Consider the following 22,201-nt stretch of genomic DNA (forward strand, 5'->3'; position numbering starts at 1 on the left):
AGTTAGACTGCAGCCAGGAATCAAAATCACTCTCTAAAATGGTGTTGGAAGATGACTGGCTATTAACCCCTATAGCCAAATTTGAAAATTTGTTCTCTACTACCTGTGTATAGGTTCATGAAGTTTGCAAAAACAAATCCTGGATAATGTTGCCTTCCAAACCGTGAAAATTACTGGTGTTCGGATTTGGGTTTTCAGGAACCATGGTAGTAGTATACTTGGAAATTTGCTGGATTAGCAGAGTGAGATCTCCAGGCAGATTATTAAATTACAAAAAAGACAATGGAATCCGAGAATAAACATAGCGTCCAGATAATGAACTATTAACCAGTGAAACAGAAAATGCAAAAACAAACACCAGGGACACCATCAAGGAGCTCAAATGTCATAAAGCTATAAAAAAATCAATGAAATGTTTGTTACTTACTGCAACTTTGTGATTGTTTTTTCATTGTATGAAGGACCTTGACTGTTGTGTGTCACTCTGAAGAAGTTTTTTGAACAAGACGAAAAGAGCTCAGTACATTATTTGGTTTATTAAAGTTAATCGGTACTTCAAATTGTATGTTTCATTGATTTTTTTTTTAGCTTTATGGCATTTGAGTTCATTGGTGGTGCCCTTGGTGTTTGTTTTTGCTATTTATGTTTCCCTGGTTACTAGGCTTTTTAAGATCTTCACAGATCAATAGTCTAGTAAGTACCTATGAAACTGTGAACCTGAACATGAATTGCATAGCCCTTCTCGCAATGAGAGGTGTAGTGTAGGATGAGAAATGGCAAGGAATTATGGTCTCAAGAATCAGTAATCTTGAACTTCCTATTATTCCTATGATATATTTGCATGTAACCATGAAACACCAAACTTCCACACATTACTCACACTTTTTCTTCTTTCAGCTGTTCCTGTTAGGGGTCACCACCATGGATCATCTGTTTCCATTTCCTCCTGTCCTCTGCATCTTGCTCTGTCACACCAACCATCTGCATGTCCTCTCTCACTACATCTGTAAACCATATCTAAGGCATTCCTCTTTTCCTGTTACCTGACAGCTCCATCCTTAGCATCCTTTTCCCAATATACCCAGCATCCCTCCTCAGCACATGTCCAAACCAGTGCAGTCTTGCCTCTCTGGGTTTATCTCCAAACCGTCCAATCTAAACTGACCCTCTTATATACTGATTCGTAATGCTGTCCATCCTCATCACACCCAGTGCAAATCTTAACATCTTTAACTCTGCCACCTCCAGCTCTGACTCCTGTCATTTTGTCAGTGCCACCATTTCCAACCCATATAACATAGCTGGTACTCACTCACTACCCTCTTGTAGGTCTTCCCTTTTATTCTTACTGCTTGCTACCTGTCTGTCACAAATCACTCCTGACACTCTTCTCCACCTACTCCATCCTGCCTGTACTCTCTTCTTCATCTCCCTTCCACACTCTCCTAAACTGTTGATCCCAAGTATTTAAATTCATCCACCTTCGCCACCTCTACTCCCTGCATCCTCACCATTCCTCTATCCTCCCTCTCATTCACACACATATATTCTGTCTTAGTCCTGCTAACCTTCATTCCTCTCCTCTCCTCTCTAGAGCATATCTCTACCTCTCCAGAGTCTTCTCAACCTGTTCCCTACTCTCACTACACACATAAACCAAAAATAAAGTATCCATGCCAATAAAGCAAGTCCCAGTGTGCATGAAATAATCACTTTGGTAGTTAAAAATGAAAACAAAAATCTGGCTAAGTGCTTTCATCTTACATCTTTTATTAAGACTTTATATATATATATATATATATATATATATATATATATATATATATATATATATATATATATATATATAGCTAAAAATGCAGCACATGCAGGTTGGCACCATGTCATTCAAGGATGAATGAAGCCCAGAATATGACCCAGATAACCTAGATTTTATTAGTGGTTAGTGATTAGTGTTTATTTTTGCTTTGTATGTAGACAATGGAAGCATGTAGGGCTATATTTAAAGGCATGCTTAATGCCAATAAAATATGTTTCTGCCCATCTTTATTCTCAGAACAAGCTGGGGCAAACTGGTAGTATGAAAAAGAAGAGCTTCCCATATACTACATGACTATTTGGCTATGAAGATGGCGGTTTTACATATCTACATTTGTCTAGCAGACTTCTTAGTAGCTATTTTAGGTTTGATGAATGTCTGAGATGTAAATATTGTTATCTTCTCCCTATCCCTAACAGTGAAATGCTTGAAATACTGGACATCATGTACAACATATGGTGCATGACACTCCTGATGGTAATTAATACATTCATAATGCAGCTGTCCATGCTGACTGAAAGGCTGTTTATACCAGAGGTCATATCCACGTGAAAACTCTCAAATTTTTTTTAGGACACTATATACCTTATTAATACAGCACTTGAATACTATAACATTGCAAAGACTAGAATTGCAAGTGGTTTCCCATCATTTTCCACACACCTGGTATGTTGGCACCATTTTTTTTGTGACAGCAAAAATTGGCTGAATGTTGTTTTCCTCAAGTTTTTGAGCCAACTGAGCAACAGATGGGTAATCCTAAGGAAAGAAAAAGAAAATGTTATTGTAGTCAATATTTCAGAGTCAAGGCCAAGACATTTTTTTCTCACCTCACTAAATTCTACATTTTTGTGCAAGCCAAGCCAGACTTGTTTTATAGTACAATATTTAATGTAGTCTAATTGTGGTATAATTAACAGAAATGGGATATGATTAAAATATGAACATGGGGCTAAATAAATCTGGTGCACAGCTGCATCCAAAGGTGGATCTGAGCTCCACTGGAATGTAGTTAATAATGGCCTCTCTTCATGAACATTACAACACAGTGTAAAAGATTTGCACAGATGCTCATTAACCTCACATAGCAGCCAAAGTGCAACAGTGATGGAAGACAAAGCTATAAATGGAGTAGCAAAACAGCATGAAAACAGGCCACAAATCCAATGTCTATTGTATATTATATTTGTAGCTGTGTCATGTGCATGAATGAGTATAATCCTGTGACCATGCAACACCTGTAATGTATCAGTAAGTATTGCTGAACAACGTAGGTCTGCCAGCTGTACAACAAGGCAACTAACACAAAAAAATATTGAGTTGAAGACACACATGAACATGATTCCTTAATGAAAATATGGATATTTTGTAACTTTTTTCTTTATGAAAACTGTTTACAAGACAAAACCAGAAAACTAAAAACTATTTACAGCTGTACACATTATGAATAAGATGGTCTCTCTTACATGTCCCAGGAGCATGTGTGCCTTTAGACTTCTTCTGGTGGGATAGGTGCATGGGTAAGTGGAGGCTCATGAGGGCTCAGCATGTTCTTCAACATACATATGCTACATATATTATGCAAGACTCTGTGGTTGCAGATGGCTGTCAGCTGTGAAGGGGTTGATGAGGCCTTTGAGATGTGGGGAAGTTATGTAAGGCCCACAATATAGGCCCAGCCCCACTGGTGAAAGAAAGCTGAACAGAGGAAATGGCATGGGACAACAAGTTTACCAACAGTGTGTCGTGGTCTTCACATTGGCGACAAATGCCATGCACAAGCTGGTGATGCAGCTTCCCTAAGGCAATCATGCAGTCCCTTCTCCAACCTCCCATGGCTACCCACAGTTCCTCAATAGAATCAGTGTTAGCTATAAGGTGGTCCTAGTGACTTGACAGATGGCAATGTAACAACCAAATGATCTTTTGCAGCAGTGGCACATCCCTTACCACATCCATAATCTCCTCTCTGACCGCCAGCATTTCATCAGTCCTCTCCTCAGCACCTCGGCATGAAAGACATCATGAGATACCACTTCAGCAAATGTATATCTGTACATGCTAGGGATCACCTTATGCCACATACATATGGTTACAGTTGCCAGTCTTTAATAATCTTTAGCTGATAACTTTCCTAATTTACCAGTGTGTGCTATTACAGTTTTTTTTTACTTAAACTCATTGCAGTAACAGATCATCATGTTGATCTATATAAGCCCAGTGTAATCTTTCTAAAAATACTTACAAACTCAGTACTTTTAGTGTACTCATTATTAGTCAGGTGGCATTCTCCATCATTTGGTGTCAGAATGGCTGCCAGCTTCCCATCTCCAGCAAAATGGAATCCATCATCTGTAGCAAGCAGTAGTAGGCGGGTCACATTCCTCCATCCGATTTTATCCTGCAAATCAGAAAAAGGAGAAGAATGGAAATATTAGTTTCATCAAACACAATAAAGGAATAATAATAAAACTATAATGTTGTGCCATATACATGTGACAATTGTATTCCCTCTTCTGTGATATTGCTGCATTTTTTGAGTTATATTTTTATTAAAAAGAAATACCTAAATTAATACAGCCAGGTCTTAAAAATATTTTCCAGACTGGTTATAAATGTTGATCACATGACAAACTCACAAAGTGATTTGAGCAAATTACATGTATGGACACATATTTGAGAACTGTTGTTGTAATGAAGGATAATGTGTAGCCAGAACTAGCAACCAATATTCTAATAATGGTTCTACCTTATACTTTTACCTGTCCTATCATACATTTAAATTAACAACTTGCTGAACATTGCATTCTATTCGCATTTTTCCATGGGCAATGGTGGAGCTCTTTTTATTTTTAAATACTGCCATTTATAATGACTCTCATAAGTAAGTCAATGGGTCTGTTGCACTCCTGAAGTGTTGGAAATTTCAACTTTTTGATTATTGTCAATTTTATCTCTCTGTACTAGTTAGAGATGCTTTTATTGTTTATAGCTGGTTTGAACAATTGTTTCTAATGCCAGTTGATGGTCCCCTTGCACTGACCTTCTTAATAGCATTGTCACTAAAGCTGCAACAGGAATGTAACTTCTCTCTGCTGTTTATCCTGAATATTATGGGATAATTGTTTGCAATATCCTTTCACACATGTAAATTACTCTGAACTGAATGACAGTGAGTTTGCTTTATTTCTGTATCTTGCTGCACTGGCACTATGACATGGAAGGTGAAACATTCTTCACCTGAAAGCCATTACTTGCACTGATTTTGGACCCCCTGCATTCTGCCTTGGTGATAAGTTGAAGAACAGACACTGAGCAATTGTTTATTCTACACAAATGCTGTGACAATTACAGGTAAAAGATGCTCTGTTGGGATTCTTATCTCGTGAGATCTTCTAATTCATTTTTCTGACCCATCTAACCTGGAAGTTCAGAATTCTAAACTTGCCATTAATTGTCAGACAACACATAGACTTCTAGAGTAAATCCATGATGTTTGCCTGTGACAGTTGGCAATACTAAATATTGTTTTCCTTAATAACCAAATCTTTATTTACTACAGCAGACCAGGCTCTTTATAAATTGTGGAGCATCCTGACTGCAGCATTTTTTCTGAATCCTGCTTTTATTAGCCTAGTTCTTGTCTTAGTTTCCTTTTAACCAAGTAGTTGTTACTATTCTCATGTAATACTTGATATACAAACAGATAACTGTACTTATGCTTCACTGAAGAATATAACTAATAAAATTCTGATATTTCACTTTTATAACTGGGTATCAGCTTGGATTGTACTTCATGCCCAAGTTATCTGCTCTTAACTATATAAAAGAGACATGACTTTCTCATTATTATATGGAGAATGTGAGATTATATAGTTCATTATATAGACATTCCATTCCTTCATCAGCACAAAGGGTACAACATGCATGACAACAGATCTTAATATCTGCAGTACAATTACCTGCAGGCTCAGCTTTCAACATGTACCCTTATGAATGGCTGTAAAAGGCATGTTTTTTTTGTACATAATCTCCCTCTGCCTGCTGACTATTGTCTCTCCCATTTCTCAACTGGCCCATTCATTTCCCATGGGCAATAGTCAATTATGAGAAGCCTTCACCCAGACAGCCTGCAATGTTAAGTATTTTTGTTTTTCTTTCTATTCTGCTAAGGTGCATATTTGGAGACAGGAGGAGCTCTGATGTCTTCACATTATGGTTACCTTCTGTCCCTCTTTGATAGGGACAATCTGTCTTTGAGCTGTTGTATCCTGCAAAAAAAATGGTAAAAAATGGCAAATGTCTTGAGATTTTAGGACAAAAATATTTCATAAGTTTTCTTTAATAGTGGCATAAAACAGTTATTTTATATCTGAAACACCTAAATTTTATATGCCATAGCATAAGCAATAGAAATGCTACAAGAATAAGCTTTTATTTTGATAAAAAAGTGAAGCTATGTCCTTTGCACAGGCGATGTGTATGTTTTGTCCTGCAATATCATGTTTTTACAAAAAAAGTCCCACTTTGGGCATTTGAAAAGGTGGCAACCCTATTTCACATTTGCAGATGTATGCTCTTACATAAGTCCACTAAAGGCTATCACATGATCATGGCTTGCATGCAGTACACATCTTTTCCAGTAGGGGCGAGCATTGTTTAATCAGGCTAGGCCTGCCAGCATTGGCTGCTTATTCCCACCCTCTGTCATAGATTCCTCCAGCACCTGGGCCACTACTTGATTGGGCAATTTGAGTCACAGCTTGGGTTTTATCCCTCTGCACCATGGATCTGGCAAAGAAAAAGCATATTTGATTACAGGGACCTGGTAAGCACTTCTGCCAACTATGGAAGTTAAACAAGTTAAATAATAAATGACAAATATTGATTGTGAAGTATATGTAACAATAGTTTTTACTTGTTCAGCAGGCTTGAAGAAACTTGATAGGAGTATTCTCTGCATCCAAGCAGAGAGGAAAATGGCATGTAGAAGCACACATATCTAAACTCAGGAGAAAGCCATTGGTAAATGCCTGCCAAATTATTCCTAGCCAGCATAACTTTCCATATAATACATTAATTAATGAATTAACCCATTTTCTAGTTGGCTCAAATAAATTCAGAGTAAGTCCATGGAAAATTTGTTGATGGTGCTAGCAATGAACTAAGACATGCTTTGAAATATGAAATTATACACCAACTGCTGTATAATGAAACACTGTTGGCTTGAGGCTAACACCACTGATAACTTTATTTATAAAACCATCTGGAAAACATAAACACAATGCCACCATATGAGCAATCAGTACAATAAGGAAAACAAACAAAACACTCAAAACTAGCAGAGAAAAGAGCTGTGAAGTAAAGTAAAATTCAAAATTAGTCTGACCCAAAACATATCACTTATTTATGAGCAAACCAGTGCTGCAAAATACTAAACAATTCTGACTCTTGAGATTAAAGCTTCCCTTTACATATTTTAAAATGGAGATAATCATTACAAGGAGAGGTAAACTTTATGTACATAAATGGAAAGAAAAAAAAGGTTTAGCAGAAGTGCTATTGGAACTTCAAAGACTGACCTAGAAGTATTGATTTGCTACAGGAGTAGATAATTTTTTCCTACTTAATTTACATTTTCATAAGCTTCTTGTATGTAGTCGATGTGAAAATAAATGTAGAACAGGTATCAAGAGTCGAACACAGCTGAGATATCACTCTTTTTCCAAAAACTCAGGAACAAGCAGCAACATAAAATAAATGAATAGTTTATTAGCAAAACGAGTTAGCGCTTTCACCTAGTATGGCTTCTTCAGACTCATATGGCAAACTCAAATAATGACACAGTTAAATAGCCAAAAGGGCGGGAAATTAAGTATTCCATCAAAGTATTCAATACTAATAGATCATATTAACCATCAATATAACAATACATATGTAGAAATAAATATCATGAAAACAAATCCTGAACAATACTGTATAGCTAAAACAATAATGAAACGGACCACCGCCGGCTTTACCATAAAGGGTATATCCTGTAGCTAAAATTTGTTACAGCTTGCCAGAATCTCCAAAAAAACTTCTTGTTGTTGCACAAAATGTCCAGCCACTCGTAGATAAAAACAAGATTTTTAATAAAACAAAAAAAAGCACATACAGCGAACTGGGATTGAGCGCGCTTTCATCTGTTGATACCAGACTTCATCAGAATCCATGTTTTTTAGCTGTTACATGCCTTAAATACTTGAATAAAACAATTAAATATTTAATCAATCAATTAATCCTAAACAATTATTCCTAAACAAGTTATTTCTAGTAAAATCAATTGTTTTTACAGTAGTTTTTTAAGTAGTATATATATTTTATATTCTATGTATTACATTTGTTATTGAAGCACTTTATTAATATTTTGCAGGAATACATTTTCAATATTAAGCATTTTTATGTATGGGTATTTGTACTCGTACATGTTCATGAGTATGTATATAATTTATTGGGGGCACCTGCACACATCAGTTTTCACTACAATATCATAAAGTTTTCTTAATGTATGTTTTTTAAAAAAAACTACTTAAAAAACTACTGTAAAAACAATTGATTTTACTAGAAATAACAACTTGTTTAGGATTAATTGTTTAGGATTAATTGATTGATTAAATATTTAATTGTTTTATTCAAGTATTTAAGGCATGTAACAGCTAAAAAACATGGATTCTGATGAAGTCTGGTATCAACAGATGAAAGCGCGCTCAATCCCAGTTCGCTGTATGTGCTTTTTTTGTTTTATTAAAAATCTTGTTTTTATCTACGAGTGGCTGGACATTTTGTGCAACAACAAGAAGTTTTTTTGGAGATTCTGGCAAGCTGTAACAAATTTTAGCTACAGGATATACCCTTTATGGTAAAGCCGGCGGTGGTCCGTTTCATTATTGTTTTAGCTTTTTCTATGTGAAGGAGTTGTGGTTGTGGTTATCTAATACTGTATAGCTCACATTAAAACTTGATCATATTAATAAAAACAATGTTTATGTATAGGCTCTAAGTTTTCTCATTCTCAAAAAAGGTTTAACAGAGAACATGGTGTTAAGACCAGGTTTCACATCTGAACGTAGTTTCAATATCCAAATGTTCTCCCTACTCTCTGTGTAGTTCTTAATGTCCCCTCCTCTGATATTATGCTGACAAAGGTGGTGGTTTTGTTATTATGGACACTGATGACTATGTTAATAAGATGTTATTTATGTTAAATAATACACAATTTTATAAACCCATAGAGCTTGACTTAGTCAAGTTCTATGCACATAAGGTACATATGTTTTTAGTAGGTCTTTTAAACAGTAATATGATTGGTCACAGATTGTATATGTTCTTAGATGTATCAACACCTATGCTTCCTTAATAAATGGTCTACCCAAAATTCATAGGGATCTGTTAAACCCCCCCTAAGACCAATTGTTTCTGGTAGGGGGTGGATAACTGAACCCTTATCTATTTACATAGAAAAGAGTTTGCAACCAGTTGTTGACAGCAACAGGTACATCTTAAGAGATACCAAACAATTTTTATTAGATCTCTATGACTATCTTAAGAACTTAGTGGATACTACAGATGTAATCTTTGTTACCATGGATGTACATTCACTATTTACAGTTATTCCCAACGAGATTGGTATGGAAATGGTACATCGTTATTTAACTAGAGAATCTGATCTGTCTGATACCAAGATCAATTTATCAATGTCCCTTTTACAACTAGTGTTATACAATAACCTCTTTTGTTTTCAGGGGAAATGTTTTTTGCAAAAAGATGGCGTAGCTATGGGCACATCTTGTGCCAACAGCTACGCCAACTTATTCATGGCACAGTGGGAACTTGATTGTATGCATCAGCTGCCAATGTTTAGAGAACACGTTTTGTTCTACAGACGTTTCGTAGATGACCTTTTCCTTTTATGGAAAGGCACTATGGATGATTTACAAATATTTATTAGACTGATAAATACGGCTACTACATACTTGAAGTTCAGCCATGAATTTTCTCTTACTAAGATACCCTTCTTGGATATATATGTTGAGAAATTGCCTTGTGGACTTATTAATACAGGGCTGTTTAGGAAGCCCTGTCATAAGAATACTTTATTACATCGTTCCAGTATGCATCCACAATATGTGTTCAACAACATTGTTAAGGGACAGGCCATGAGGGTCTCCAGATACAATCCAAGTCATACAGGGTATGAAAAGGACTTAAGTGATCTTAGTGAGAGGCTATTAGAAAGAGGTTATAGGGACACTGATATATTCAAAGGCACAATGGATATTCCTTTTTTAAGACAGAATTCAGCATATCCATATTTTTCTGATAATGGTAACTTAGATATTCAGAAAGAGAATAATAGTATAAATAAGACAGTATTTTCTATACTATATACCCATGATGTAGGACCTATCAAAGACGTTATTAGATCACATTGGAACATCTTGATGGTAGATACACATATAAAAGAGATCGTAGGTGAAGTTCCATGTTTCAGATATAGAAATAAGAAGAATTTGAAAAATATTTTATGTGACAGCAGACATCACACATCAATTTCCACTAACCTGCCAGCAGGCACATGTAGATGTGGATCATGCAATTTTTGCTCGTATATTGATTTAGATAATGTCTTTATACATCCTGTCACTGGATATAACTATAATTTTAAAGTTCATGGAGATTGCCTTACTACCAATGTGATCTATTTAGCTACATGCCAAGCTTGTGAGTAATTTTATGTAGGTAAGACTAACAGACGCTTAAAGGATCGTATACGTGAGCATTTGTATAGTATTAGGATGACACAGAAGACGAATGCATTGGCTAGGCATGTTATAGAGTTTGGTACTATACATACATTTAAATTTAGGATAATTGAACAGGTGTATTCTAATATCAGAGGAGGGGACATTAAGAACTACACAGAGAGTAGGGAGAACATTTGGATATTGAAACTACTACGTTCAGATGTGAAACCTGGTCTTAACACCATGTTCTCTGTTAAACCTTTTTTGAGAATGAGAAAACTTGGAGCCTATACATAAACATTGTTTTTATTAATGTGATCAAGTTTTAATGTGAGCTATACAGTATTGTTCAGGATTTGTTTTCATGATATTTATTTCTACATATGCATTGTTATATTGATGGTTAATATGATCTATTAGTATTGAATACTTTGATGGAATACTTAATTTCCCGCCCTTTTGGCTATTTAACTGTGTCATTATTTGAGTTTGCCATATGAGTCTGAAGAAGCCATACTAGGTGAAAGCGCTAACTCGTTTTGCGAATAAACTATTCATTTATTTTATGTTGCTGCTTGTTCCTGAGTTTTTGGAAAAAGAGTGATATCTCAGCTGTGTTCGACTCTTGATACCTGTTCTACATTTATTTTCACATTGACTTTTGAAGAGTCGTTCATTCCGCTTTGGTTTCGTTTGATTCTTGTATGTAGTGCATGAAGCAAGCTGTTTACACTTTGATATTTGGAAAAAGATAAATCAGTTAAGTGTTAGAGTGCCATAACAAATGTTAAACATCTAATGCTAAAGTTGTTAAGGAAGGGTATAGTGCTCGGCAATAAAATCTGCCTGTACTGACCAGCAAAAGACAGTGGCAGAATAAAATACATAATTCCAATAAAATTAAAAAAGGTACCACAATCACAAGATGTGTGTTCATCTACATTTTCTGATGGAAACAAAGTCTGAAACCAAAATGTTTGTCATTATTTAGTGTGTTCAATCCTCAATAATTTGTCCAAAATCCATGGATATTGTGACGAACAAACAAATATATGAGACAAAAATCTGGACATTCTGTGAAAAACTGGACAGTTGACAGGCATGGGAAGGTGAGTGTAAACAGAAGGGACTGTGTTACTCTGTCTGCCTGACAGCGCTCTTAGTGCTTTATGGCTCTGAAAGCCATTAAAAAAGTAGTAATTTTTTTTTACTTTAACTTGTAGTACACGGAGCAGATAAAAATCTTCATGCACTACAAAGAATTAAGATCGGGTCTCCGATTAGATGTCAAAAAATTCAACTCGTAAACTTTGGTCTTGAGAGGTGAATTTCTTGGTATCATGTATGTCTCGAACTCATAATAAATCAGTTAGGATCAGTGACCCAATCATAATCATTTATATTTCTCTGTGGTCAGAAAGTCCATTTTACATGAAACACAAGGATATGGAGAACACATGTAGCTATTTATGGTTTATACGAGAATACAAGGCTGAATTATCATGATATATATTCAATCATATGTTTATATAAATGAAAAGAAACCATACTGACATTCTCAGTTACATATTTCATACATCATAGGTTCATAGGTTCATAGGTGTGTACTAGGCTAATGGCCCTGGAGCCTTTACAAGCCTAGCCTATAGAAGTGCCCTGGCATTGTGCTGCCCAACGTTAGTTCCCAGTGCCTTTATCAAGTAGTGCCACTGGAGTGATCCCTGGGGTGAACTTTCTACTACCCATCCACTCATAAGGATTTCTCTTGAAGAGGGACAGCAAGGTGCTCTGCTTGACATATATGGGAAGTCTATTCCAGACCATGGGCAGTCTCTGGGTGAGAAACCTGTCCTTTCAGCATGTTCTGTTGATTGTGGTAATGAGGTTGAGGTCTCTGGAGCATGTGGTGCAGACAGATTGAGATTTCTTTACATGTAGCATTTCTAACAGAGCTGGGTCAGACATGATTTTGTAAGTCAGGCAAAGATTGCATCTAAGTAGGCAATCTCAGACAGAGAATAGCTGGAGTCTTGAGTCTGTCCATATAGGACATGTGTATAATGCCTAGGATCCTCTTTGTGAGGTACTTCTGTGGCCTCTCCAGCTGTTGCAGATGTCTAGTGAGGTACATGCCAAATGGGGTATTATTCTCAATGATTGGTCTAATGAGGGAGAGTAGAAAGAGACGGTGATCTCTTTCATCCTGGATGCAAAACCCTTGGTAATGAAATGTGCCACATAGAAGAACGCTCTGACCACAGTGGCAATGTAGTGGTCGAAGTAGAGGTTACTGTCAACCTGTGTCCCTAGATCTCTTATAATTCCTTCAGTGTTCAAGTGGGCTCCCATCAATTTGGTAATTAGTGGGATCTGAGTTCTTACCAAAGGGGATGACTTTACATTTTTTGGCATTAAGCTTAAGGCCATGGTTTCGGTACCAGTCATTGGTCTTTTCTGTAGGATGTATGCATCACTTGGGGAGTTAATAATGGCTCCCACCTTGCAGTCCTCTGCGAACTTGGTCATCCAAAGTCCCCTTGTGTTGGCCTGGACTTCTGAGAAGTAGATGTTGAACAGGAGATGGGTAAAACATCTGTACGTGAGTATATTTACAAGATTTTTAAATATTTCTTGCATGCACTATAGCATTTTAACACAAAAAAACACGAGAGAAATTAACATATATTGGCTAATTACTGAATATAAAAATACAAGAGAAATTAACATACACTGGCTAATTGCTGAATATAAAAATAAAATGTAATAGTAGTTATAGCATGATAGCTGCAGGGAAAATATCAAACTGGGGTGTTTTTGAGGTTAGTAATAATTTGCAGGCAGACAAGTACTAAAGTACTTAAAAATGATAAGAGACATGAAAGGAGAAATTACGGAAATGGAAAGTAGACTGCAGGAGCATGTAAGAGATATTACAAATTTTAATTGTGACAGTCCAGTTTCTCTGCATTTTAAGTTATGTCATGGAGGAGATCCTTCTGGTTTGCAAGCTAGCATTCTGGAAGAAATATACTTAAAATATTGTGATGATACAGTACTTACAAATAAGCTGCTATATGAAGAGTCCATTTTTATTTTAAAGTATAGTACTTTAATTCCTTGGGGTCTTAACACTAAATGTAACTGGAAGCATTTGATTTAATTATCTATTAATTACTTAAATAGATAATTATTTTATTCTTGTGTATATGTGTGTGTGTATACATGTATATAATATATATATATATATATATATATATATATATATATATATATATATATTATATGTGTGTGTCTATATATATATATATATATATATACATACATACATATAGACACACACACACACACACACACACACACACACACACACACACATATATATATATATATATATAGACACACACATAAATATATATATATATATATATATATATATATATATATATATATATATATGGCTCCCCTTCACAAGATCGAATATATGAATACTCGAAACTCATAAGCCCGAGCCCAAAATCTTGAGTATTTATATACTCGATATTGTGAAGGGGCACAAAAAGAAAGTAAAGAACACTTTCTAATGTTTTTGCAGGGGGCTGTGCCCCACTGCACCTCCATGTGGGGGGCATTGCCCCCCACACCCCCCCTACTTAAATATACCAACTCACAGATCGCAGTACAGCAAAGGAGATGAAAATGTACCATTATGCGCTATATGCATAAGCGCACAATGGGACACTTTCCATTCTTCTGCTGAAGTGCGGTCATGAAACCTGCACATTAAGGAAGGAACAGTACAGGGGGATCCAGCCCCAACACAAAGGTAAGTAAAACCCTTAATCTGCCTTTTTACACTTCCCGTTCACAATTTTGAGTTACCGAAACACGAGATTTTGAACTCGATCTTATGAGTTTTGAGCTTTCAGTAATTCGATCTTGTGAAGGGGAACCATATATATATATATATATATATATATATATATATATATATATATATATATATATATATATATAGATATATATATATATATATATATATATATATATAGATATATAGATATATAGATATATATATATATATATATATACACACACACACACACACACACACACACAAGATATAATCTTCTTTACAGTACTTGTCAGTTCAACATCACATAGCTCACTCAATTTTTTTGCCTTAAACCTCATTCCACCTCCAAAACACCATTCTGTATATATTGTTCCCACAATTCCCATTTTTTTCTAAGTAATTTACTACCATCTTTTCTAAAAATCCCACTTCCAGTTCTTTTAACTCTTTTACTATATTCACTACTTCAAATAGGGTTGGTTAAACCTTGATTTCCATTTTCAAGTAATTGCTTTTTTGGCAGCGACCAGAATTAAACTCAGGAAAGGCCTTACTATGTCTAAGCAATTCAAATCCTGTATCTCAGCTCAAAGAATATAAGACATGTTTTGAAATATAACATGCATATGTTCTATTGAACCAATCAGTGCTTTGAAAAAACGTTAACATAAACTTATATTCTACAGAGTCAGTCTGTGCTTAGAAAAGCAAATCAGCATGTGCATGTGTTCTATAGAACCAAACAGTACTTGGAAAAATCAACATATGCATATATATATATATATATATATATATATATATATATATATATATATATATATATATATATTCTACTGAATCAATCAATTCTCAGACAAATTAAACTTCTACATATGTTCTGCAATACAGAATCATTCAAACTTTGGAAAAGCAGGTCAGCATATGCATGTGTTCTGTTGAATCAATCAATGCTTAGAAAAATGAGCAAACATCTTGTGATAATTGGCAAGCAGAATGACAGTGTTGGAGAGTGTACAAAGAATTAGTGGTAAGAAAGCAGAGCCAGTTTTTGGTGAACTGGTACCCTGGATGAAATGGTACCATAGTGCCCCCCTGCTGCCTACTGCCACCCACACATATTCCCCAGTGCTTCCAGCCTCCCTCTATTTTCTCCTTCTCCCATAGCAACTTCACACTATCCAGATTACCTTTTTGCACATTTTGTCATACTCATCAGCTTTTTTTTTTGCATCCTTGCAACATACCCTAAATGTGTCAGTCATTACTGTAATAGCTGTGGAGGAAGCAACTGAATTAAGCTAGGGGCTAGCAGCTGCTAGACTCCCAAAAGGAATGCAGGGTTTATAGATGTTCCAAGAGCATTTTATAATTTCAAATACACTCCTGTATGGTAGCAAAGGCTGAACAGGTCAACAGTTCAAATCTAAAGGGACTTCCACAGACTGGTTAGGTCCAAAATACTTTATTACAAGAGTTAAGCACTTTTGTTTCTTAACAGCACAAAAACTTCATCAGAACTGACAACTAATCCAATTTTAACACTTAAATACCATTTTTAAAAAGTCAGCTGATGTTATTGACCAATAACAACTTTGCCCAGTCATTTAATTAAATATCATAAAAATATAAATCTATTTATTAACATCCATTACAGGTAAAAATAAATGGGTAAAACTAATATACTTATAAAATGATTGTATAGAGAAAAAGAGCATACCATTCATACTTCCAAAGCTTTCAATTTTAAAAGAGAATTAAGAGAGCATGCTTCATTTAGATCAGGATACACATAGCATTTAATGTTAGTTGTCATCTTAGTTCACACTTATCTAAGTGTTCATTTGTAATGTTACCCCTCAGGTCTTTCTTTTTCTGTTTTAAGGCTGCAAATTTGAAAGAATGTGTTGGAAATTCAACAATGTGTCTATATGATGCATTAGTACTTTTTTGTTTTTTAATATCAAGCTGATGCTCATATACCTTTCTGTTAATTTTCTTAAAGTTTTTCACACATAAAAAGCTGAACAATGGGAACAGCAAGCAATATAAACCAAAGATTGTGAATCACAAGTAAAATAACCATAAATATTATATTTAGTTCCATTAATGATACCATCATAAATGGACATTTTGAACAGTGTCCACATTTTATGTCTGGCGTCCTATTCTTAATTGTTTTGTTTTGTTCCATTAACTGTTTAAGACATCTGTCTTTCCTATATACTACATGGTTTACTATCAATAAGTCGAAAGTTAAAATAAAATGTGTATGTATTAGCGAAGTGTTTCGCTGAACGTACACATTTCCATATGTACCTAATGTCGAAAACAGCTGTTAATTGTTGAAAATGTTGCTCACGACATTTTCAACAATCAATAGCACTCCCACCCTTCCCTTAACTCCCTACCTAATTAGCCTAAACTCACATTTATGCTGCACCCCCCACACCCCCCCTAACTTAATATTCCAACTCCGAGATCGCACTACAGTGAGGAAAGGGATGTATTTTCCTAACCGCACTGTACCGCAATCCTCTTACATGATTGAACATTATAATTGCGAATGCACAGTCCATTCGCAATAATAATGTTCGCTCACATAACCTGCCAAACTATGAAGTATTTGAACATATGGTGTTCGAATACTTCATAGCCGTGCAATTGCACGGTGGCATTTTGATAGTAAACCATACTACATGTGGGCTGTTTCCAATTAATTTAGAAAAATAGCCATCTGTGGAAAAACATCTTCCAATTCTTCTTCAGCTTATTAAAAATAGTAAAACTATCTAAGGAGAAAGTATTAATGAACAATTTAGTGTTATCAGTAGTTTGTAAAGAATCTTCTGTTGTCCTTACCAGAACTGCCATAGATGAAACAGTCATATTATTACAAGTCTGTTGATACTAATAATGAGGGGGGGGGGCTTATATAAAATTGGAACATGAAATCCATAAATTATTTTATCAGCAACCTCTTCTTTTATTTCAGTTATGAATGTTGGTGGAAACCCCTCTTTAAAGACATGTCAGTTAAGATCTCACATTCATTAAGAAAAGTTATGTACGAAATCATCTTGGCCAGTCTAACTAACTGCCCATTAAAAATAGCCTTCTTCTGTTGTGTAGGATGCCAATTACTAAAATGGAGATAAGAATTAAAGAAAGTTGGCTTCCTAAATATATCTAACACAAAGCATTGTTGTTCCAAATGTTTTGGCTAATTCAACATCCAAGAAAGTTATTTCCTCATTGTTGCAGTTACATGAAAATTTTAAGAATGCTGTTGTATTATTAATATAATAAATAAATTCATTAAGTTTTTCTTCTGCATCTATCCATAGAATAAAAATATCATCAAGATAATGAGTATAAAATAACCAAGAATGTTTAAAAATACTATTAAATATAATTGTTGGCTCCCATTGAACTATGGCTAAATTAATAAAACTGGGGGCAGAAGCTGCCCCCATAATTACCCCTGTCACCTGTCTAGAAAGTTACCGACTGATAAAGTTAATGTAGCCCCTGCACTAATGGAGATGGTTTTAACCAATAACCTTTTTGTGTTTTGAAGGACAGCTTACAAGGTTTCAGCTGTTTATGTTTTATAAGCAGTACCTAAACACATAGTATTACATAATTAGTTGTTATTTGTCTTCACTGCATACATAGAGACACTGACTAAAATATAAAATAAGCTAAGATGCTTTTGAAAGATCCATGCTTGCAAGTATCATTTCAGTTTCTCATGGGGGGTGGTCCTCTTGGTAAATATTTGAAAAGTTCATTATTTGGTTTGATATGACTATATTTTAGTTGTGAATATGCATGCTACGATCAAGTTAAGTGATCATTGCATCAGTAATTGCACTTTCAGTAAGGAAAGCAGAACACAAAGTGGCATTGAAAAGACAGCTGAATAACAGCAGAGCACATAAATATGGTTTTGCTTTGAAACCTTATAGGGCACACGAGGAGCAGTATCACACATGCATGTATCCAGTGTTCTATGACAAACCAGGGGCTAATATGTCTAGTAACCAACAAAATAAAGTCTTGTTTAGAAAAGTAATTTGTGTCATGGCAAATTACAGGTAGTATGTACCTGGCAAGTTAAATAAGTCAATCTTTACCTCTAATTAAGAGAGATACATTGACAGGTGATGTACGTCTGTTGTCCTATAAATGCTTACTTCATATGTATGGTTAACTGAAATGTAAAGTATTCTAAATGGCCCATTGTTTCTGGTGAGATGCACATTATGTATAAAATAGTTATAGTTTTCAGTGATTCATCATGCACTTACTATTTATACCTAGATGTAGAGTGCAGCCATGCAATAGATCCAAAGACATTTTCATGAGTCATCTTATCAACACCCTTGTATGAAAAGCTAAAGTGTTTTAGAGAAAAATATCATGTGATTGTTGCAAGGAGATTATCTAAGAATGACCTGTTAATGTAAGGGGTTGAGGAGAGATGACAATTAATATAATAAAGTTGATACAGTAAGCTAGAAATTATATTTTAATTATAAGAGAAGCTGCACTTATAAACTAGTTTTAAGTAGCTGCAGAAGAGATTGCTATTAAACTGTTAATCATTTTTGTACAGCTATTTGATAGCTGAGCTATGAATTATGAAAAATGCTATAGAGAGTTTCTCTCTCTGGTTCCAAGGAAAAGAGCTAACAGCTAATACAAAATTACCTTGATTCTTGCAGATACAAGCTGCAATATTTCCTTTGGAAATGTGAGTATTATTGTAAATATTCAGTAGCTTTAGAACTGATCTTAAAATTAGTATTCTGTATTTTCCTAGGAGTTCATTTTTATAATACTGGACAAACTAGTATACCAGGCTGTGAGATGGATTCTTAGCCACAGATGAATGGTCACCGGTTAAAATATCATGTCTACTACTCTGGGTTGATAGGTAATTTATATATTTTTCCTGGGTGAAACTAAACATTAGGAATCACCCTGGCTGAAAGGAGTGTAAGAGATAATAAGTGTTCAGGTTTTTAAGAAGTACAGTTATGTTTGTACAAATGATATATAAATCAGTTATATAATGCTGTATTACAAATGGTAATTGTTTTGTGTGTGTCCATTCAAGTCCAGTCAAGGGCATCTGTAGTGATTTATACAATAAATTCTGGTTTACAAGTTAGGTTTAATAGTAAAACATTGTGTGTGTGTGTGTGTGTGTGTGTGTGTGTGTGTGTGTGTGTGTGTGTGTGTGTGTGTGTGCGCGTGCGTGTGTGTGTGTGTGTGTGTGTGTGTGTGTGTGTGTGTGTGTGTGGTATTACCTGAATATTCTAGAGTACAACCACAATTCTTCCTCTGTGATAGAGTTGTTTTTAAATCTCTCACATCTGATCTCAGATTCTTACGCTTCCAAAGGAGGTGAATCTTTCTGTAGATCACACTCTGAAGGCTAAAACTGGAGTAAAGTACTCATAATATGGCTGTTAAAGCAAAAGACCAAGTCAGTCAGTCACTTAATGAGTTATCGGAATAAAACATGTAGAGTCTTAACTTGCTCAGCTAATGAAACAATGCAATTTAATCAATTAGTCAGTCCTTTCAACAAATCATTGGTGAGAGGTTGTTCATAGGTTAATAGGTTCAAAGGAGGTTACTAGGCTAATGGCCCAAGGACTTTTGCAATTCTAGCAGTGTAAAAACCCGAATGCCCTTACTGACCATAGTTAAATGGTCATTGTTAGCAGAGCAATTCTGTGATCAGCACTGACTGCTCCATCCATGAGGGACATAGGTACCACCCCCAGGGTGAATTTATGGTCACCCATCCAGTTATTAAGGTTGCATTTAAATAGGGTCATTGAGCAGCTCTGCTTCACATGGAGTGAGAACTTTGTCCAGAGGAGCACCAATCTCTGGGAGATATATCTGTCTGTCGAGCATGTTCTATTAATGTCACAAGCTAGGTTGAGATCCCTGGAACAAGTTACTCTTGTCCCATTTGATTTGTGGATGTGCAGCATTTCCATTAGGGCAGGGGCTGAGACTGCTCTGTAGGCCAGGCACAGGTTGTCTCTCAGCAGCCTGTATGATACAGAATACAGTGACAGGGCTGTCAGTATTTTCATGTAGGTCATGTTTTGGAGGCCCTGGATTCTCTTGGTTAGAAACCTCTGTGGTCTCTTCATTTGCTACAGGTATCTAGTGAGGTACATATAGTAAGGGAGCATTGTACTCAGTTAGTGGTCTGATAAGGTTTGAGAACAGTGGAGTTATATCCTCCGTAGTCTAGGATGCAATGCCCTTATTTATGAGATGCACAATGTAGAAGGTTTTTCTTACCACTATGGACACATAGTGATCGAAGTTTAGATTGCTGTCAAACTGTTTCCAAGTCTCACACCACTAAGTTTGAGCTTATAAGCATGCTATCTATGTTATACTTAGCAGGGGATACTTCTTTGCCAAAGGGGATAATCAGGCATTTTTTTGCATTAAGTTTTAGTCCGTGACTTTGGCACCAATCATTTGTCTGCATCAGCCCCTTCTGTAATATGTCAACATTATTGGGGGACTCTGTGATTGCACCCAGTTTACAGTCATCTACAGACTTGTTAAGCCACAAGCCATCAGGCTTTGCCTGGACTTCAGAGAAATAAATTCCAAACAGTAGAGGGCCCAGCATGAATCCTTGTGGTACCTCACTGGTAACTGGTCTTTTGTTGGAGGCGGACTCCCCAACTTTGACAGTGTGCATTCTATCAGTGAGCCAGCTGGCTACCCATCTATTGATGTATGGGTTAATTTCCAGCTGGGAGAGTTTCTCAATGATGCTGTGGTGGTGCAGCAGTAGCGTTTTTGCCTCACAGCAAGAGGTTTTCCCATTCAATTCTCGACTGGAGTGTGGGGAGTGCCTTCTATGTGAAGTCTGCATGTCCTCCATGCAGTTTGGTGGGCGTTCGAAAGACATGCGTAAATGGGCGTGCCTTCGCTGAACATTGAACATTAAGCTGGCACCACGGCATTCGTGAAAATCTACTGCCAACCATTAGCGGACCGGAATTCCACTGTGGCGACCCCTAACCGGGCAAAACCGAAAGACAACAACAACCTGAGTAGGGGATTGAGTCAAAGGCCTTGCCTAAATCAAGATAGGTGGTATGTACTGTACTGCTTTTCTCTCAACCAGGGCTTTGGTGACATTGTCAATGAAGTCTACCAGGTTCAATAAGCAACATCTACTCTTGAAACCAACTGGGTCTGGTCAACGGTTTGAAGGTCGCCTTTGTCCTTGTGGATAAGGTCCATGATGACTTTTTTCATGGCTTTGCAGATAAGGCTGGTTAGGCTTATGGGTCGATAGTTCTTAGGGTCAGCTGATGGACCCCCTTTGTGCAAGAGAATTACTATTGCTGTTCTCCACTTTTCTGGAACAAAGTCAGAGTGCAGAGTGGTTCTACTAGGTCTTGTTTTAGATTGTTTAGTAAGCAGCCTGGGATGTTATCTGGATCCATAGAGACCATGTTTTTGGCCTTGGAGAGTGCATGTATGACCTGTTCTTTGGATATATTTGGTAGAGGACTGGTGTCAGGAATGCTTTGGGGTATGTCTGGTGGGGACAAGGGGGGGTGAAGTTATAACCAAATCTGTCAGCTCCCAGGTTGATAATTTCTTCAGGTTCAGTGTGTGTGGTACTGTTTACTATAAGTTCAGCAGACAGCTGGGCATTCTCTTTTAGGTTCTGGATGTAGC

General features: G+C 36.1%; 1 protein-coding gene across 5 annotated transcripts in view; it reads right to left on the reverse strand.

Annotated features, from left to right (window-relative positions):
- The window catches only part of LOC122804909 (integrin beta-2-like), a 1,526,426-nt gene that overhangs the window by 289,177 nt on the left and 1,215,048 nt on the right, over window positions 1–22,201 (reverse strand). For all 5 annotated transcript variants that reach the window (XM_044075116.1, XM_044075114.1, XM_044075112.1 and 2 more), the window contains 2 exons: window positions 4,065–4,220; window positions 2,483–2,578 (listed from right to left, as the gene is read on the reverse strand). In XM_044075116.1, coding sequence (XP_043931051.1) covers window positions 2,483–2,578; window positions 4,065–4,220 — 252 coding nt within the window. The remainder of the gene's footprint in view (window positions 1–2,482; window positions 2,579–4,064; window positions 4,221–22,201) is intronic.

Source organism: Protopterus annectens, chromosome 6.part0 (assembly GCF_019279795.1).
Source record: "Protopterus annectens isolate FY-2018-M chromosome 6.part0, PAN1.0, whole genome shotgun sequence".
NCBI lineage: Eukaryota > Metazoa > Chordata > Ceratodontiformes > Protopteridae > Protopterus > Protopterus annectens.